General features: G+C 37.4%; 10 protein-coding genes across 10 annotated transcripts; 7 read left to right on the top strand and 3 right to left on the bottom strand.

Moving 5' to 3' along the window:
- Positions 1–110: 110 nt before the first annotated feature.
- FDP41_011963 (uncharacterized protein) lies at positions 111–924 on the bottom strand (the record flags this gene model as incomplete). The annotated part of the gene is made up of 2 exons (XM_044702430.1): positions 111–434; positions 799–924. 2 exons carry the CDS (start codon positions 922–924, stop codon positions 111–113), a joined length of 450 nt encoding a protein of 149 aa, XP_044566815.1.
- A 473-nt stretch (positions 925–1,397) lies between these two features.
- On the top strand, positions 1,398–3,558 carry FDP41_011962 (uncharacterized protein; the record flags this gene model as incomplete). Its single annotated transcript, XM_044702429.1, has 6 exons — positions 1,398–1,613; positions 1,751–1,880; positions 1,940–2,037; positions 2,129–2,380; positions 2,484–3,084; positions 3,149–3,558. The coding sequence occupies 6 exons, from the start codon at positions 1,398–1,400 to the stop codon at positions 3,556–3,558; spliced, it is 1,707 nt and encodes a 568-aa protein (XP_044566814.1).
- A 122-nt stretch (positions 3,559–3,680) lies between these two features.
- FDP41_011961 (uncharacterized protein) lies at positions 3,681–5,952 on the bottom strand (the record flags this gene model as incomplete). The annotated part of the gene is made up of 2 exons (XM_044702428.1): positions 3,681–4,553; positions 4,642–5,952. 2 exons carry the CDS (start codon positions 5,950–5,952, stop codon positions 3,681–3,683), a joined length of 2,184 nt encoding a protein of 727 aa, XP_044566813.1.
- A 180-nt stretch (positions 5,953–6,132) lies between these two features.
- FDP41_011960 (uncharacterized protein) lies at positions 6,133–7,878 on the top strand (the record flags this gene model as incomplete). Its single annotated transcript, XM_044702427.1, has 1 exon — positions 6,133–7,878. One exon carries the CDS (start codon positions 6,133–6,135, stop codon positions 7,876–7,878), a length of 1,746 nt encoding a protein of 581 aa, XP_044566812.1.
- Positions 7,879–8,189: 311 nt separating this feature from the next.
- Positions 8,190–8,855, top strand: FDP41_011959 (uncharacterized protein; the record flags this gene model as incomplete). Its single annotated transcript, XM_044702425.1, has 1 exon — positions 8,190–8,855. One exon carries the CDS (start codon positions 8,190–8,192, stop codon positions 8,853–8,855), a length of 666 nt encoding a protein of 221 aa, XP_044566811.1.
- A 306-nt stretch (positions 8,856–9,161) lies between these two features.
- FDP41_011958 (uncharacterized protein) lies at positions 9,162–10,495 on the top strand (the record flags this gene model as incomplete). The annotated part of the gene is made up of 2 exons (XM_044702424.1): positions 9,162–10,290; positions 10,353–10,495. 2 exons carry the CDS (start codon positions 9,162–9,164, stop codon positions 10,493–10,495), a joined length of 1,272 nt encoding a protein of 423 aa, XP_044566810.1.
- Positions 10,496–10,710: 215 nt separating this feature from the next.
- FDP41_011957 (uncharacterized protein) lies at positions 10,711–13,896 on the top strand (the record flags this gene model as incomplete). The annotated part of the gene is made up of 1 exon (XM_044702423.1): positions 10,711–13,896. One exon carries the CDS (start codon positions 10,711–10,713, stop codon positions 13,894–13,896), a length of 3,186 nt encoding a protein of 1,061 aa, XP_044566809.1.
- Positions 13,897–14,259: 363 nt separating this feature from the next.
- Positions 14,260–14,628, top strand: FDP41_011956 (uncharacterized protein; the record flags this gene model as incomplete). Its single annotated transcript, XM_044702422.1, has 1 exon — positions 14,260–14,628. The coding sequence occupies one exon, from the start codon at positions 14,260–14,262 to the stop codon at positions 14,626–14,628; it is 369 nt and encodes a 122-aa protein (XP_044566808.1).
- Positions 14,629–14,882: 254 nt separating this feature from the next.
- FDP41_011955 (uncharacterized protein) lies at positions 14,883–15,434 on the bottom strand (the record flags this gene model as incomplete). The annotated part of the gene is made up of 1 exon (XM_044702421.1): positions 14,883–15,434. One exon carries the CDS (start codon positions 15,432–15,434, stop codon positions 14,883–14,885), a length of 552 nt encoding a protein of 183 aa, XP_044566807.1.
- A 633-nt stretch (positions 15,435–16,067) lies between these two features.
- FDP41_011954 (uncharacterized protein) lies at positions 16,068–17,273 on the top strand (the record flags this gene model as incomplete). The annotated part of the gene is made up of 1 exon (XM_044702420.1): positions 16,068–17,273. The coding sequence occupies one exon, from the start codon at positions 16,068–16,070 to the stop codon at positions 17,271–17,273; it is 1,206 nt and encodes a 401-aa protein (XP_044566806.1).
- Between the last annotated feature and the right edge of the window lie 116 nt (positions 17,274–17,389).

The raw sequence follows: 17,389 nt of genomic DNA, 5'->3' as shown, positions 1-17,389 counted from the left end.
GACAAGTTTCATTCTTGGAAAGCCTTGACAAGTAAAAGTACTTTATCCAGATTCATTCTATTTTTACACAAGTAGCACGTTTATTCAACCTGCTGTCCTCTTCTCCTCATTTACATTGCATACTTTCTTGTCCATTCAGCAGCGGTCAATTCAAATTGTTTTCTGTTGTTTTTATATTGTTGAGCAATGTCTTGCACGAGAGGATCATCAGGGTTAGCGTCGGTCAAAAGTGATGAAATGGAGAGCAAAACCTTTGAAATCGTTAAAGCTGGAGACCACTCTTTCGTTAAAATGTCTAGACAAATAGAGCCGTTTGAATTGATGTTTGGATGGTAGATCTTAGTTACAAATTGTACCTTTGGTGGCTTGAATGGATAGTCTGTTGGGAAAGTTACTTTCAAGAAGAAGACGCCTCCTTGATATGGACTGTCGGCCTGTTGTTGCAGTAGTTGTCGCAATAAATAATTGTTGTTATTCGTTGGGCAAATTAGCGGAGATTTCAGTATAGATTCACACACAGAAGGTTCATGTTGTTGTTTACATTTGATGACGATGATATATGCAATGTACACATTATTCAAATCACGTCAAAGTGTAAATATTCAAACATAAATTTCCAATTACAAAAGTAAAAACACCATCCAAAATCCATTATGAAAACATCATCATAACCGAATTGGCCAGCACAAAATTACGGAACAGCAATAAATTGCGAACGAGCACCAAGTTATGTAGCACGCCATAAAATATCATTCTTCGTTAATACATTTTCATAAAATTCGGTGATGGAAAACTTACCGGTCCCATTATCGTTGCTTGCCATTCATACATGCTCACTTCAGGATTTATGGGTCCAGCGGAGCAGTTTTGTGGTGGGTCAGTTTGAAGGTCTTTGAGTTCCTTTTGGATTCTTTTGAGCGACATGATGATTTATACAGTGGTGTTGTGGTGTGTAGGGTTTGGAACGGACAGTTGTCTATCGTTTTTTTTACGAAAGATTGATTTTTGAGGATATGGAAGGCGCCAAGTTTTGTAATCGGAATTGAAGTCTTTTTTTAATTCAATTGGTTCGGTATTCCCGTTTGTGTGTCTTTCTTCAAACACAATGGATGACACTGGTTCATCCTCAACAAGGCCTTTGTTTGAGTGTTTGCAATAATTTCCTTGATGCAATCTAACTCGTCATCTAGATTCAAGTCCACTCGGAATATAGAAGAAGAAGGTTTTTTCCTTTCCGATGATTGATTTAGAATTTTCGAACCCTCTCTTTCATTGCTGTTGAAATTCCTTTCCCAATATCTGATCCAAAGGTTTTCATGGTTCCACTTGTTGAAAATGAAAGAAGAAGAAGAGCGTTCATGTGAGGTGTGTTGTTCATGAAAAGATTTTTTGAAAAAATGATTCAGCCAATAATCGGAAGGTCGACGGTCGCGACGAGCTCACACAAAGGATCATCACTGTGGATCTCTTCATCATCATCATCGGGAAAGTCTCGACATGTTCATGGAAAGATGATAATTATTTTGATCATTACGACACTTGTAATTTTATTATCAACAACAAGGTCGAATTTTGGAGTTCAAGGACATATTATTACTTTTAGGAACGAAAATGTAAGATTTGATTCAAGATTTGAAATATCATGACTGATTTGTGATATTTTTCTCAAAATAATAATTGATATACAAAATTTTGTATCCCATCTGTTCATCATTGCATTCAATTGATTCTTTCAATTACATTTGTGAAGATCACAATACCAACGCAACAAGCAAGAGAGGTCGACCGGTACGAATTGGGAATGTATGCTCGAAATGATTTACCATTGAATTTTTTGATAAGGCCTATCGCTAACGGTGATACATTTGTGAAAGTGCAGTGTAAGTTGACATGAATTTCACTTCTCAAGTCATTCATTGAGCTTAAATTCAACTTGCAGTGGCTGTGACACAATCAAACATTCCAAAAGAAAACACTAAATTATTTGCTTTAATGGGTTCCATGGAGGAAGTGGTATCTGCTAAATTGGATAACCCTGTATGTACATACATCATTTGAATTTTTTCAAATCTAACGCGTAGTACACACTTTAAAAAATTATCTTTTTACATTCATCAATCGATAATAGGAAAGAGCTTGTACAGTGAAAAGCGTTCCTTCCAGCATTTTACTGTATCGCTCATTGACACCTGACGACGAAATTAATGAGAATTTTGAGATTGCAAAAACAGATTTTTATGTGTTCCTACTGCATTATTGCCCTCCAACAGAGACCTCAGTGCCCAATCTACCAAAAACTGTCTCATTCTTTTTAAATGGAGAAGTGCAATTCATTAATCCATATGGCCATCTGCCTGGACAATATTTTTTCTTCATGCCAGTAAGTATCAATTCTCATGGAACTTTGATTTGTTTCAAAACAAAACATGTCACACGTTCCAATATTCGTGCATTTTTGGGTTTTTTGACAATATTCTCAATAGTTCCAAGCTGTCATGACCATTGCATATATTATTTATGCCGTTTGTTGGTTCTTTGTATCTATCATTAACAGAAAAGAATTTCTCATACTTCAGTTCTACATCACTGCCGTTTTGATGTGTTGCTTGGCAGAATCAGTCATTGCCTATTTTCATCTATTTTTAACAAACAAAGTTGGATACATTGATCTTGGATACATGATTATGGTTCAATTGGCAGCAGTACTCATGACAGTACTCCGAAAAACATTTACAAGATTGATAGTTCTGATTATTTGCTCAGGATTTATTGGAAAATCAAGTGAAGAAGAATCTTCAGAAGGCTCAGAAAAATCAACAGGAATTGGATCATGCTCTATTTTATGTTTTGTGGCTGCTTTTGTGATTACTTGCAGCATTTCAGAGCTTGGAGACATGCTCTTCTATAGAGAAATTATTTCCCACACTGCTTTTTTAGTCATGTCCATTCCTGTATCAGTTCTAGATTTGATATTCTACATTTGGTCACTCTACTTGTTGTATTCTACTATGAAAATGTACAAACCATCGAGTCCAAGAGCTGTGACTGCAAGTGAGAGGGTTTCTCCCGAGTGGAAAAAAAGCAGTAGCTCACAATCACTACTTTTATTTATACAGACGATTAATGCTTGCTATGATTATTTATGCAGCGATGATCATGCTATTCTTAGCTCTTCAATTCTTATATGAGTATGGACGATACTACATTGTTGCATGGTATTTGAATTGGTTTTTCGATACGGGATCTTTTCAAATGGCATTTTTCTGCATTTTAGTTTTAATTGGATTTTTGTATCGCCCTGCAAAACATAACTCACTCTATCTTCATGCAGAGCAGTTGCCAACTGATGAGTTGGATGCTGATTTGATGTTGAAAGAGGGTACTGGACTTGAGTATCACAGTGATGATAGCGATGAAAAAGATGTAGAAATGATGATGATGCACAATGACCCTCTGGATGCAAGTGAAGAGGCAGCTCATCAAGAAAATGCACCTCGAAAAAGTGAAGAAAAACTTGTTTTTGTTCAAGAACAGAACAATGAAGACAATAAGGAGTAGAAATCTTTACTCACTTTCCTAATTTATTGGAATATCATGTAAAATGCCTTTCTTGGAGTCAAATAGTGTTACACTACTAAAGCCGACCATTCATAAAAGAATTGGATATATCTCCACAAAAATTATACATTAATAGTGGCCTTCTTCCATTTGATTTTCTTGTTATACAAGTGATTGTTGATTTCATCTTGAAGAGCTGACTTGTCAGCATCATGATATCGTTTGTTGAGGTCTTCTTTCAGCTTGACCAACAAATCTCTGTCTTTCAAGTCATCCACAATACATCGAATTGCAACATCATAAATTCTGTACTCCTTTGCAATTTCAAACTTCAACTCAACTTCTGTTTTCTGGAAAGCATACGATTCGAGTAAATCTCGAATCATGGGTCGTGGAGCCTTAAATATTTTCAAAACTTGAAGAATGTTGTGAATGTTGAGAATGGAGTTGGATTCAGACCTATTTGGTTTTCCAGAAATTAGTTTCATGAAAGAACTATTTTCTTTGTGCATTTTCAAATCATAGGCAGAGCAGTAACAGAGACCGTCTTTCTTGGCCTTTGCGAAAATATTCATGACTCCTTTCCAATCACCAATGCGGCTTCTTGCAACGACGGCTTCATACAAAAATCGGTGTTGTGACAAATTAAAGAATTTGGCAATCGATTTTGGTGAGGATACTTGATCGTCAGGGACTGCATTGTGGTAAAACAGGCAATATTTTAAAGTTTCTGAGAGTGTTGTGTTGTAAATTGGATACTTCTTGAATTGAATAAATAGTGAGTTTTTCCCAGATTTGGCAATAATATTATCTTGCTCATCAATTTTGATTTGTTTCGTGGTGAGATGAATCAGATTGGCCACCGCAATGCTTAATTCCTCAGCGCAGTCTAGGGAGTACATTTGTGACAGAAATCCAGCAGGATTGTCGATGGCTTGTGCATTTTTCTGAATGAATGACAGACAATGCTCTAGCTCATCAATCCTCTCATGGGGCTGTCATTTCAAACAATTAATTTTTCAACATGATTAAAAACCAATTATTAAATCATAGAGTCTCTCTCTATAATTAAATAATACTTACATCTTGTTTCTGAATGGCCATCTGATATTGAAGCAGAGCTTGCTCTCGAATCATTCCATGAAATTTGTAAACTTTGAGCAGCGTGGATGTGTCACCAAGCTTCTTTAAAAATTTAATGTAGAGCCATAAATAATATCCCTCTTGTCTATCTGACTCTACAAGTACTTCCATAAATGATCGAAAATTTAAAGATTGTTCTATCGATAATAAAATTGGCAAGACAATGTCATAATTTTTTCCACAGCTTTTCAGTAATGATATTTTGTGCTTGGAGTCTCTTAACCTCCTCAAATTACACCACGCATCAAGTTCTTTGTTTTGTTCCACATAATAATTGGTTCTACTGTATTTATATTTATAGCCATCCTCAGTTTTGCTACTTTGATTGATAATTTCTGTTTCTTCATCTTCCTCCTCAGTTCCAAAAACAGGAGGTTTCTTTTTAGAGTTTGTTTTTGCTTTTACAATGTGTACTTTGTTCAATTCATTGCATCGCAGGCCTTCTCGAATTTCATCAGCAAGAGTTAAAACAATCACTTTCTTGTCACTAAAATAGTCGTCAAAACCAGAATCTTGTGTAGAGTGATTCGATGGTATTTCTTCCACCATATCATGCAGTGAGCCTCCTTGCGAATCTTGTAATTCTCTTTTTAGTTTTTGATTTTCTAATTCCAAATCAAAAATTTGTTTTTTCAAAGCTTCAAACATTTCCAAAGTCAATTCTTGATTTTGTGGTTGTGACTGTGCATTATCAGAATTTTTCACATGTGCTTCAGTTGTGCTCACTTTTGACACAACCGGTTGAGAAACTTTTGGTAGAGGCTTGGGAGTTGATGCGTTTTGTGACACGCTCTTTGATTGTGGTACAGTTGGTAATTGTTTTGTCTGTTGAGGCTGAACCGGTTGTGGTGGATCATAATCAAATATTGAATTTGATGATTGAGCATGATTCTGACTTGTCATGGAACTATTGCTCACCAGTAATGATGATGACGATGATAGTGATGGGGACACATGATTCAAGCATGAGTCTATATTGCTAATACTCCTGTTATTATTATTCTTAGGCTTTTCTCCCGATAAATTTTGGCTTGGCGATGAATGAATGAAAGATTTTACAAATTCCGAATCGGGACGATCACTCTTCTTCATCATTGATCCACTCTCTTCATGAGATATAATGTTATTATTATTGGAAATAGTATCGCGAGAAGAATTGAGCTTTCCTCCTGAGAGCATGAGAATTGGATCATCCTCTGCCTCTTCCATCATGCGTTTCTTCAACTCTCGTTTACGGTTCACCCAAGACATTTTTTTGATTGTAATTTAAAGGTTGAATTGGAAATAGAAGGAGGAATCATTTGATTCATTCAAAGATTGCAAAGGGTCCTCCTATTGAATAGGAAAGGATGTTCTAAGGCATGTGCGATTGTGATGATGCATCGTCTTGCAATAAGCTTGCTTCCAATCATTTTCTTGTTTGAAAAAAAAATGATGAAAAATCCACTCGCTGTCATGCTTCATTCGGGCTTGCGGTCATCGTTGTGCAAGAACGCCTTCGGAACTATGGCAAAGAAGAATTTTGTTCGTCATGGTTCGAGAGGCTGTATGAATCAGAGTAAAATTAATAATTTAGCATTGTTATTGATAACAAAATCATCATCGTCATCATCATCGGATATCGTGATGAGAGATTTCTCAATCATGACGAATGTGAATAGAAACTCCTCTCAACAGACATACTTTGATAGCAATCTTTTACCTGAATGGTTTAAATCATCTCTCTATAATAATGAAGAGGCTAAAAAGGCCCTCTCCGAATTTGATGTTCAATTTTATGAACAGCCAACCATCAAAACTTTTCCAGATGTGGATAACAACCCTCACGCAACACCAGGTCTTGATAAAACCATGTTCCACTTGCGTCCTGATTCTCTTTCAGATGCTGATTTGAGTAAATTATGCTTCGTACAGAGAGGAAAAACAAAAGATTATATTTGTGTGGGAGAGGCTTACTACTTCCCTTTGTTTAGAGATTTGCCTGTTCATTATACTCCATCATGTCCAAGTTTATTGTACATTGAGAAGCCAGATAATAGCAGTGGAAAGGAACAAACACCTAAAATTCTCTATCAAATTGCCCCTTTTGTGCCGCCAATGTTTTGGATTCCTTTGAAGCCATCGAGTGAGTCATTGAGGAGACTTTTCGAAGAAATTATGGATATTGAAACAAATAATGTCACTAGACATCTTCAATTTCATGAGGACTTGTTGTCAAGGATTGGATTCAAACTTGAGAAATTGAAAGAATTGGAAAATGATCCAAAATCATCTGAAAAGGAGTACAATGAATTACACATCAAATTTTTAGATTATATCAACAAGACATTGGATCCAAATAAGTTGGAATTTAAGGAACGAGTTCTTCAAGAATATCCCAATCAAATGTCCTTATTCTTGGGAAATGTTCCCAAACTTGAAATATTGGAGCAAAGCTTTATGAACAATCCGTTCATTTTCAACACACCTGTCCTTTTAGGTAGCTCCAATAGATTTGTATCGAGTGAAAGCGTTCAAACCAGCATGTTTCACACAGTGTTTTCTCGTTCACTGATCGTGTTAGAGGCCAGATTCGATTTGCATGTTGATTTTTCTTCAAATTCATCCGATGTGATGATCCCAATTTTTGCTCGTATCATGTATCCAAGCAATCAAAGACTCTCTAAGCCATGTCCAGAACGAATGAACAAGGTATTTGGTACGAACTTTCCAGCAGATTTACCGGTTGATGTTTGTTTGGCTTTATTCGGCCAAAAGAATAGCAGTGCCGAATCAATTTTGGCTGAACTTTTGGAGCAAGTGAAACAGGACGAGGACATGATCAAGGCTGGTTTGATGGAAAATATCCCTGAAAATGTGTTTAACCCCTCCATTCCAATTGCACATCTTGCAATTCTTCGATACTCTAATTGGAAAACTGAGATATTCGAAAGATTCAAAAATCACCTAATTCCAAGCGTAAGAATTGCATGTGTAAAGGGATGCTTGGAGTTGAACATGCTTGAAGAACTTCGAGAATTTAGAGCTCAAGAGACCCACAATGAAGTGCTTCAATATACAGATGAGTCAATTGCTCGCCTAGAAAAGAAATTAGAATTAATGAAGGTGAAGGAAAAGGACGAAGCTGACGAACTTGAAAAAAGGAACAAGAAGTTGGAAGAAGAAGAAAAGCAATAAGATGCACAATAATGAATAAAATTGTTCTCAATATGGAATTAGAAAAGCAATAGGACGACAATAATTATTTGAAATTACTTTTTTGGAATTGTTTCTAATTCCATATCGAGAACAATTTTATTCATGAACCATTTCCAAAATGTAAGACTGATTAATGAAGTACGATATTGATGATTACAGGCAATTAGAAGCCAAGGGACTTGAATTTCTTCTCATAGCTGCTGTTTTTAATTACAACATTGAAAAATTTGAACTTGCACACGTCCGACTCTTACCCAAAATTATTGTTTGTGAACATTATGAAATTCACCATGAATTCCGTCGTTAAACCTGTGATGCTGCTTGTTGTTGGTATGCTCTTATTAACATGCACCATAAAGACACAGCAAATCAATCCAAACATTGTCATTACGGCAAACCCTTTGGGAAACACCATTAACGCATGCCAAAGCAACCTCACTCTGAGTGTCATTATTGCAACCATTCCAAGTGTTCAGGGAGGTGTCCTTCTCTCAAGAAACTTTACATGGCTCGTCAACTCAACCACAGCTAGCACCCCTGCTGGAAGTGTGATATCGACGCTCTCTGGTACCACTGTGAATACGAGCATAATTATCGTAAACACTCAACTTCTCAAGACCAACACTAAATACTTCTTTGGTGTGAACATTACTGATCGAATTCAAAACCGAACCACCATTACAACAGTTTCCCAACTCGCTTTCCTCAACAATGCTTTCTCAGTCAATAATGGAACTGCTATTGGTGGATCACCTGCACTTCCTGTTTGTCATACCTCCGTCGGCGGAGGAGGTACTGTTCCAGTATCTCAGTCAAAGAAGGGTCAAGTCAGTGTTGCTTCACCTTCAGTCACGTATGGTGGTGTGTTGTATCATGTGACTTGTCTAGCAGTGACCTTATTAGTGATAAGTGTTTCATTGATGCTCATCGATGTATTCTTTTATGCAACTGGTTAATATACCTGTGCAGTGTTTGTTCTGAATGAGCCAACCCATGAAAACAAGAGATAAGTCGAAGCATTCATTATTATTGACGTTTTAAATTCTTTTTTATAATAAACGTGTTTTAATAAATCAACGTAGCGCGATCGTGTCTTCTCATCGTGCTTCTGACTGTTGTGATTCGATTCTTCTCTTTGAAATTGCCACTCTGTATTTGTCCTATAACTGCGACTCAAGCTCCGAAACCACTATTGAATACCACACTCACAACATACCCAAAAACAAATTGCAATTCACATCCCAATGACAAACATCACATCCATGCTCCAACAAGGTGTTTCCTCGACAGTTTGCAAAAACATGAACATCTTCATTTCAGGAGCTTCAGGAAATGTTGGAATCGAAGTATTGAAATGTCTTCTCCATGAAAAGAAGAAGAATGCACTCCTTCAAACCTCTCCAACGAGCTCTTCGAATGCCAACGAGCCTTCTTCCCTCCGAAGAAGAAGAAGACGAATGAATTTATTTGCAGGAGTGAGGCAAATCAACGCATCCACAATATCCAAATTTCATAAGGAGCTCTTTAATAATGATCCCTCGATTCAGGTGGTACAGCCATCAGAGAATCAACCTTTTGCCATCTTCAAGCATCAGCGACGAGAGGATGCTCCCAATCATTCCGAGGATGATCTGTTCTTGATACGAATAATGCCTTTTGATTTTAAACAGGAATGCGGAGGAGAAGTATTCAAAGCCATGATGGAAGGGAAAGGCATCAACGAATGGCGGATGTCATTCCAAGAGAGTGATGATGCTTGCAATTGTGGATACTGTTGTGGTGGTTTTCATCGATTATTCCTGATGAGACCTCCTGACTTGTCCAACATTCAACGCGATATGAAACCCTTTCTCGGCTATATCACCACCTCTTCCACCACGAGCCTAACTACTACTACTCCAACTAAAACCTACTCTCTTCCCGAGTTGATTGTTTTCATGTCTGTATTGGGAGCAAACAAGATGGTACCTCACTTCAAAATGGAACAAATTCTCATGGAGCATTCGAAACAGGTACCCTATGTCTTTCTAAGGCCAAGCTTTTTCATGCAAAATCTCACGACCACTCATCTTCGAGAAATTAGAGACGAGTCACAACTATTCATGCCTGCAGGAAATGGCTCCACCTCATTCATTGATGTGAGAGATATTGCTCAAGTGACTTGTCAAATACTTATGGAAGAGAATTGTGAAAAGTTCGCAAATAAGGCGTTCGATTTAACGGGAAGTGAAGCATTGACCTATTTTGAGGTTGCTCGAAAACTTTCTGAAGCGTGTGGAAGAAGCATTGTGTATGCAAATCCATCCATTCCAAAATTCATGTATCGTACATGGAAGAATAATCCTGATCTTCCATTCTCGTATTTGATGGTTGCGACTGCTCTTTACACAGGTAAGTAATGACACACATCACCTACTTTCAACTCTATATTGCTCTCTCAATGACAATGAAAGTGTGTCGATTTGGAAAAGCCGGACGAATAACACAAGATCTTGAAACGTTACTCGGGAGGAAGCCATTCACAATGGATCAATTCATACAGGACTACAAGCACCTATTCAATGGCAATACACTACAAATTAACTCTGGAAAATGATGTTTGGCTCTCCGACCAATCAAAAGAATTCTCGGAGAAAAAAAATCCAGCAATAGCACAGAAGTTTACAAAACATCTTTTTCCTTGCGCCTTCGCTTGATCAAGCCAATTCCCAAAGGGACTGGTAATCTCTAGTGTGAAACCCCAACATGAATAAATTTGAATTGAATGCATTTCGAGATGAAATCCGAAATCAAAAAAAAAGCATAAAAAAAATGCACAATTTTGGAGAATCGGAACCCGAGAGTAAAAGCAACAACAACAACGATCATTCAACGGTAGAGGATTCATCTTCGAACTCGAAGACTGAATCAATAAAAACAACAACAACATCGGTTGTACCACCATGTAACTGTACTCGGTTCTGTTTTGAAGATGTAGTTACGTTGAAGACCACGAGAACGGACCTATCGGAAACCTCTCACGACAAACATCATCACCATAAACACCATCCCGAGATGATAGTTGGTGTTGTTCAAAAAGTATATGGCTCACTTGATGATGATAGTGATGAAGAGGATGAATCGGACGATGATGATAAACTTCCCGAACTTGAAAAAGGACAGGTCGTGGTAGAGTGGGACAGCGGAACCAAGGAAGTCGTAGCGGAGAATACATTAAGCTTGATTGATCGATCGTTACTTCATGGAGATATTATTTGCTCTATCAGTGATCCTTTCAAACAGAGTGGAACTGTTATTGATGTGACCATGTATTGCGATATTAGCTTTATGAACACTATAGAACAATCTCTCACAGGAGCATCATGCAGAGACAATGCAGTCAAGATGAAGAATGTAAACTCAAAATGGCTAAAACCTCTTCACTATTACAAGACTGGCTCCTACGCAGTTTATCATGATTGGTTAACAAAAATAGAATCTTGTGAATTTAATGTGGCAATTTTATTTAATGATGGATCGAAATGCATTCTCAAAAGACCTAATCCAGAAAAATTATTAGATACAGACATCGAAGATGTGAGTCAGGCTTTCTATCCATGTCAACTCATTAATTTTAACACAAAACAAAGAAAACGTATTCTCAGCCAAGCTCATTGGTTGAATGGAGCGAAATATAATTCCGAAAAGCACAAGATAGGACAAGTCATTAACATTACACCCGTACACGTATCTGTGTCATTTATTTATTCTATTTACATGATGGTGGAACCACCTGACGAGGATATTAATTTGAAAGACTTGAAAATTTTCAAATACTTTACTTATTCAAATTGGAGTGTGAACGATGTTGTGCTTTTATCAGAAAACAATGAAGTTCACAATTTTGTTGAAATTGATGATTTTGAGTCGCAATCAATGGACATTCGAGAAAAAGTGGTCGTTATCGATAATACACACACCATGGTCGATGTTGAATGGCAAGATGCAACCATAGAGAAAGACATTCCAAGTATTATGCTTCAACCATTGGACCATGTTGGAGAATATGACTTTTATCCCCACGATTTTGTTGTAAATAAGAGCGATGAAAACGAAGAAAAAGCCATACAGCACAAGGTCGGCTGTGTACAAAGTGTAAATACCAGAGAGAGAATTTGTAAAGTGAAGTGGATTACAGACGAATTTGGTATACCTCTCGATAATCCAATCACAGAGGATCTTTCAATTTTTGATCTCTTAGACTCTACAGATTATTGTTACCGATTGGGAGACGTGGTTATTCAAGAAATGGCTTCATCTGAAAGTAAGGATTGGGCAGGAGAAATTATATCCATGAATGACGAAGAGCTGACTGTTCAATGGATCAGTGGCACAGTTTCGAAATGTGCTTACAACTCGGTGCTCACTGTTGAAAAAATTGAAGCTGATTTTAGAGATGACGAGTCCAATCCGTATAATATTGATCCTGAGAAAATTGAAGGATCAGATAAGGCAGCAGAATTTGAGAGAGAATTGGCCTTAGCAAATCGGATTGCACAGAGAATATCCGACAATGGAGATGTCCAATTGGTGCTACCGCCTCATTTAAGAGCTCGATTGAATCTGAATGATGACAGTGATGAGGAGGAAGATGACTCTGATGATGAAGAGAATGAGTCCTGGGAAACTGTGTCTGGTGATGCCAATGATCACGAGGACGATGAACAGTCTTGGGAAACTCTCTCAGATGAAGATCAACAACAACAACAGGATGAGGAGACCTCCAAAAGTACTGAAGACGATGACGATGAAGACCTCTATGAGAGAGGTGTTCAAGATTACATTCACAGACTGATCCAATTATCGAATGACATGCGAGACCGAGAAGGAAAAATCACATACAAATCCTCGTCATCAGAGGAGTATATTAGAACGAATGAGGAAGAGAAGATTCGAGAAGCACGCGTCGATTATAGCTCGCCACCATTGATCCAACCATTGGCTGCATCTGAGAAAGAACCAATAAGTTTACCAAGTGAGGAAGCAATCGTAAGCTTCTCGACAGCAAGCGCATCGTCTTCTTCGAACACAACTCATACCCTCGAATTTGAACAATTTGAAGTGATTCCAGTTCAAGAAGGTTCTGACATTCTATCAGACCATCATTTTCGAAATTATCAATTTTCACACAATGCCAACAAGAAGTTCATCCAGACCGTCCAAAAAGAGTGGCGTTTATTGAGGACTCTTCCTAAAAACATTTTTGTCAAAACCTACGAAAATAGAATTGATTTGATGAGAGCAATGATCATTGGAGCTTCCGGAACACCATATTATGATGGCGTTTTCGTGTTTGATATTTATTTACCTCATAACTATCCAAGTGTGCCTCCAGTAGTCAAATTTTTCTCTTACAATGAAAAGTTGAATCCAAATTTGTATGAGAATGGAAATATATGTTTGAGCTTATTGAATACTTGGGAAGCTAAACATGACACGGAAGCATGGAACCCAAAAACCTCAAATATTTTACAACTGTTATTGAGTATTCAAGGTTTAGTTTTAGTTCCAGAACCTTATTTCAATGAAGCCAATTACGACCGTCACTTGCAGACCATTGAAGGAACGAACAATAGTATTATTTACAACGAAAACGCATTGCTGCTCTCCGTTCGCCACATGATGAAGAATTTGCGACATCCACCCAAGCATTTTGAGACCATAATTAGAGCTCATTTCAGAGAACAAGGACCTAAAATTATTGAGAGACTTGTGAGATATCTTGCAGAAGATGAAAGAGCGAATAACAGCACGAGTAGCGACAGTAATGGTGTATCCTCTATTGGAAACTTGAGTAGCGATGTCAGTTTCTCTGCTCAGTCAACAACTTTGTCGTGTGACTCCAATGGCCTGATGAGGCAACCAAGTCAAGGTTTTCTTCGAGTTCTCTCACGTGTGATTGAAAAGTTTAAGACACTATATGCAGAAACATTTCAAGATCAACATTCGAACAATTAATTTAGAGTCAATTTAGAAGAATTAAAGAGTGATTTTACGTCCTAAGTCTCCCTTGAATGAAAAAATTAATTGATGTTCCATAGTAGCAGAATAATGCATCTTTATTGTTTTGATTGTGTCGATTAGGTGCAATCGAATTCAAAGAAAAAATTAAATATTGTTTATTGGCCCTTCGGTGCCTCAATACTTGTCATAAAACAACATTGGACTTCATTTTCGTTTAGATACTACTTCTGAATGTCGAATGTTTTTAACAGGATATATCAAATATTAACAGATTACATGCTTGTGTTGAGCAACTGTTAGAGTCAATTCTGATATTCATCTTGCGGTATTTTTTAAGGGCTCGAATTCAAATAAAAAATGACAAACCATTCACGTCCCAATGATTTCACATCCTCCTTCCTATTTCCTCGACCACAACAACAAACGATCATGCTTCGACGTCTCTCCTCACTCATTCAACAATTAGCTCCGTCAACAACAGAGCACTATCCTCTCACAACAACTGCAACCTCGTCATCATCATTGGGAGGAAATCGAACACGCACTTCCGAGTCTTACATGCCTCCTGATTTTTATTCATCACGAACTGCAAATATGATGCAATATCGTAATTTTGTAAATCGAAGACAACAAGCATTGATGCCAATTTACTTTGATTCCAACGAAGATTTCATTCGGAGAGTAGCAATGAATTATTATTATTCTCAACATGGCGATAAATATTGAATGTTGGATGGCTTTTATCGGAAATGAAAATTCCGATGATGACTGCCATCGGTCATGATGCTGTGGAATGTTTTATTGGAATACGATTAATATTGTCGTTCTCAGAGAAGAGAAGAATGAAATTCCGTATTCGCTATTGACTTATGGTACATTATCGTTGGAAATTAACAGCAAATTACATTGTGTTAGTGAAATATGACTTGTGTAAATATTTTACATTTCAAATGAATGGTTTTGATATCAATATGTGGCAATTATTGCTTGTTTCTTCTGCTTTCTCTAAACTTTTTAATTCTCCAATATATATCCTTGATGAATTCAAAGCATACAACCACGACAATCAAGACACCCCACAAAATGGCAATCAATTCACCGGGATACATTTGAATAATATTCTCAAGCCCACTATTGAACTTTTCTGGATCCGGATAAGGAATGAGAGCATAGACAATAATGACGCACCACCCAGCACAAAACAATAAGGCTATAAGAAATGAAAGGGCAAGCAGAGAATATCTTCTCCATCTATAAACCTCTCTTGATTTAGTCTTTCGGGCCCAAATGATACTCGCCAGCCAAGTCAGAGGTATTACAAATCCGAAGCCAAACAATACTTTAGCAATGATGATATGCTTGTGTTCAGTCTCTTCATCCAATTTGCTTGCTTCTTCTTGTTCTTCCTTCATGGTACTCGAATTCATTGCTGGAGTTGCGATTGGCATAGGCTCGCTCACCTCAATACTCCTTAAATCTATTCCTGGTGATGTTCCTTCTGTGATAGGGTCTGTGTTGTTCAAATTATTCATTTTTTTGGTGTTTGTTCATTGCCTTATTTGGTGTCATTCGGTGTGGAACGTGGTTCATCGAGATGAATTCTCTGCGGCACACCTTCAGTAAAGTTCACAACAATATTTTGGCATCGATCTGCCCAAGAATATATACACTCAAATATATCGCTTCGACCTGGAGCAACAAGCTGTTGATATAGACGAATGGATGCTTTCACATAATCGCCTCCATTTCTATCACTAACTTCATTTCATTAGCGAATGATTAAGGACCCTTACATGATGGTGTTTCTCGACCAACCAACAAACAAATCTTTTCAATTCAAATTGATACTATCCATTAGGTTGTGATCAACGATAATAAATTGCGAGATATCTCTTCAGTACCAACGAAGGTGTTTGCAAAATTTGTTTTGATTTGACGTTGGGAAGTCTCTCTCAGCTGGACCAATAGAACTGGGAAATGATTTTGTAAAGTTTTTGGCCAACCAATCGTTGGTTTTCTTCGAAGATGTCACTTGTCTTTGAAAGAAAATAAAAATACTGAAAATTTCTAAGGTGGTCCAACAAAACTACAAAAAAAACACTCTAATCACGTTACTGTATACTCAATTTCTCTTTATTACTCACCCCACGCAAATTACAATCACCATGTTCCAACACAGTCCAGCATTCGATTTCTCCATTGTCTCTGATAATGACTTTCTCTCTTTGGAAGAGACAATTCCATTATTCAGAGATGACTCTGAACTTCAGAGTTTGATCTCTTCTTCCTCTTTCTCTGCTTGTGCTGCTACAAGCCAGGATTTGAGCAACTTTGCAGAGTTGTTTGCTGATGATCAATCTCATCAACAACAACAACAACCATCATCTGCTGCTGTTGTTGTTGCTGCTCCTCCCACATGCAATGTTGAATCGGTTGTTGATTCCATCAGCATCTCTCTCGATGATGAAGAAGAATGGAAAGCTTTGCTCCAATCCTTTGAAAATTCCCACACAGAAGAAGAGAGAAGAAAGGAGGACGATAAGGAAATGATTCCTTCTTTCCAAGAACTTGGTGCTTTACTTCAACAGTTACCAAGTTCTGCTCCTTCTTTTTGTGCTAATCCTTCTTCTTCTTCATTGGTGGTGGTTGCCACTGCTACTTCAGTTCCCTCTCAAGAAGATATTTACATTCACAATAGTAGTGGTAGTTGCGAGAAGCAATCATCAAGAAAGAAGAAAAAGAAGAAGGGACAATCTCTTCAAGCAACAAACTCCAGACAGACAAAGAAGAACAAGTTTCTGAAAAGTGAACTCTCCAAGAGATTGTCCTCCATTCGTCAAGACTTGCTCAATGAAGTTTTAAATCCTTCTTCCTCATCGATGGTGGAGAATTCTCATTATCCTCCAAAGATCTCTCCAACGAGTTATGTGGTCTTTGAAGATGCATCTTCTGATGAGTCGTCAAACTCTTCCTCCTTTGAACTGACCATTCATTACTTTAAAGGACCAAAATTGACTGGTGATCGTGTTTTTAATGAACACGAATTGGAATTGTTGAGTTCTCAATCGGCACAAGTGATTCGTTGTTCTCGTCATTCAGTCACTTCATTGAAAGGTTTACTTGAGAATCACTTTGGTGTGAATCGTGCCAAACATTCCATCTATATCAAGATGGATGGTTGTTCTGAATATCACATGTTGTACTGTCAGAAAGGCAAAACAGAGAATGTGAGAAGTTTGATTCGAGTTCAAGACGAATCAAATGCTTTACACATTTCCACACATTGTTTGTGTTTGAACAAACTGTCAAACATTGCAACTCCACCATTGGAATATCAACTTCCAAATGGTCTATCTTCTTCCAAGAATTAATCAACTCTCTCAAGAGTGATTACACTCGGAAGATCTTAATTATTTGGATACTGAGTTACTAGCACGAATCATTGAATATATCCTCATGAGATCTCTCCAAAAGTATTCACAAAAAG

Source organism: Naegleria fowleri, assembly GCF_008403515.1.
Source record: "Naegleria fowleri strain ATCC 30894 chromosome Unknown tig12, whole genome shotgun sequence".
NCBI classification, from domain to species: Eukaryota; Heterolobosea; class Eutetramitea; order Acrasida; family Naegleriidae; genus Naegleria; species Naegleria fowleri.
The sequence above is the reverse complement of the archived record's forward strand: the minus strand, read 5'-3'. Positions and strand labels throughout refer to the sequence as shown.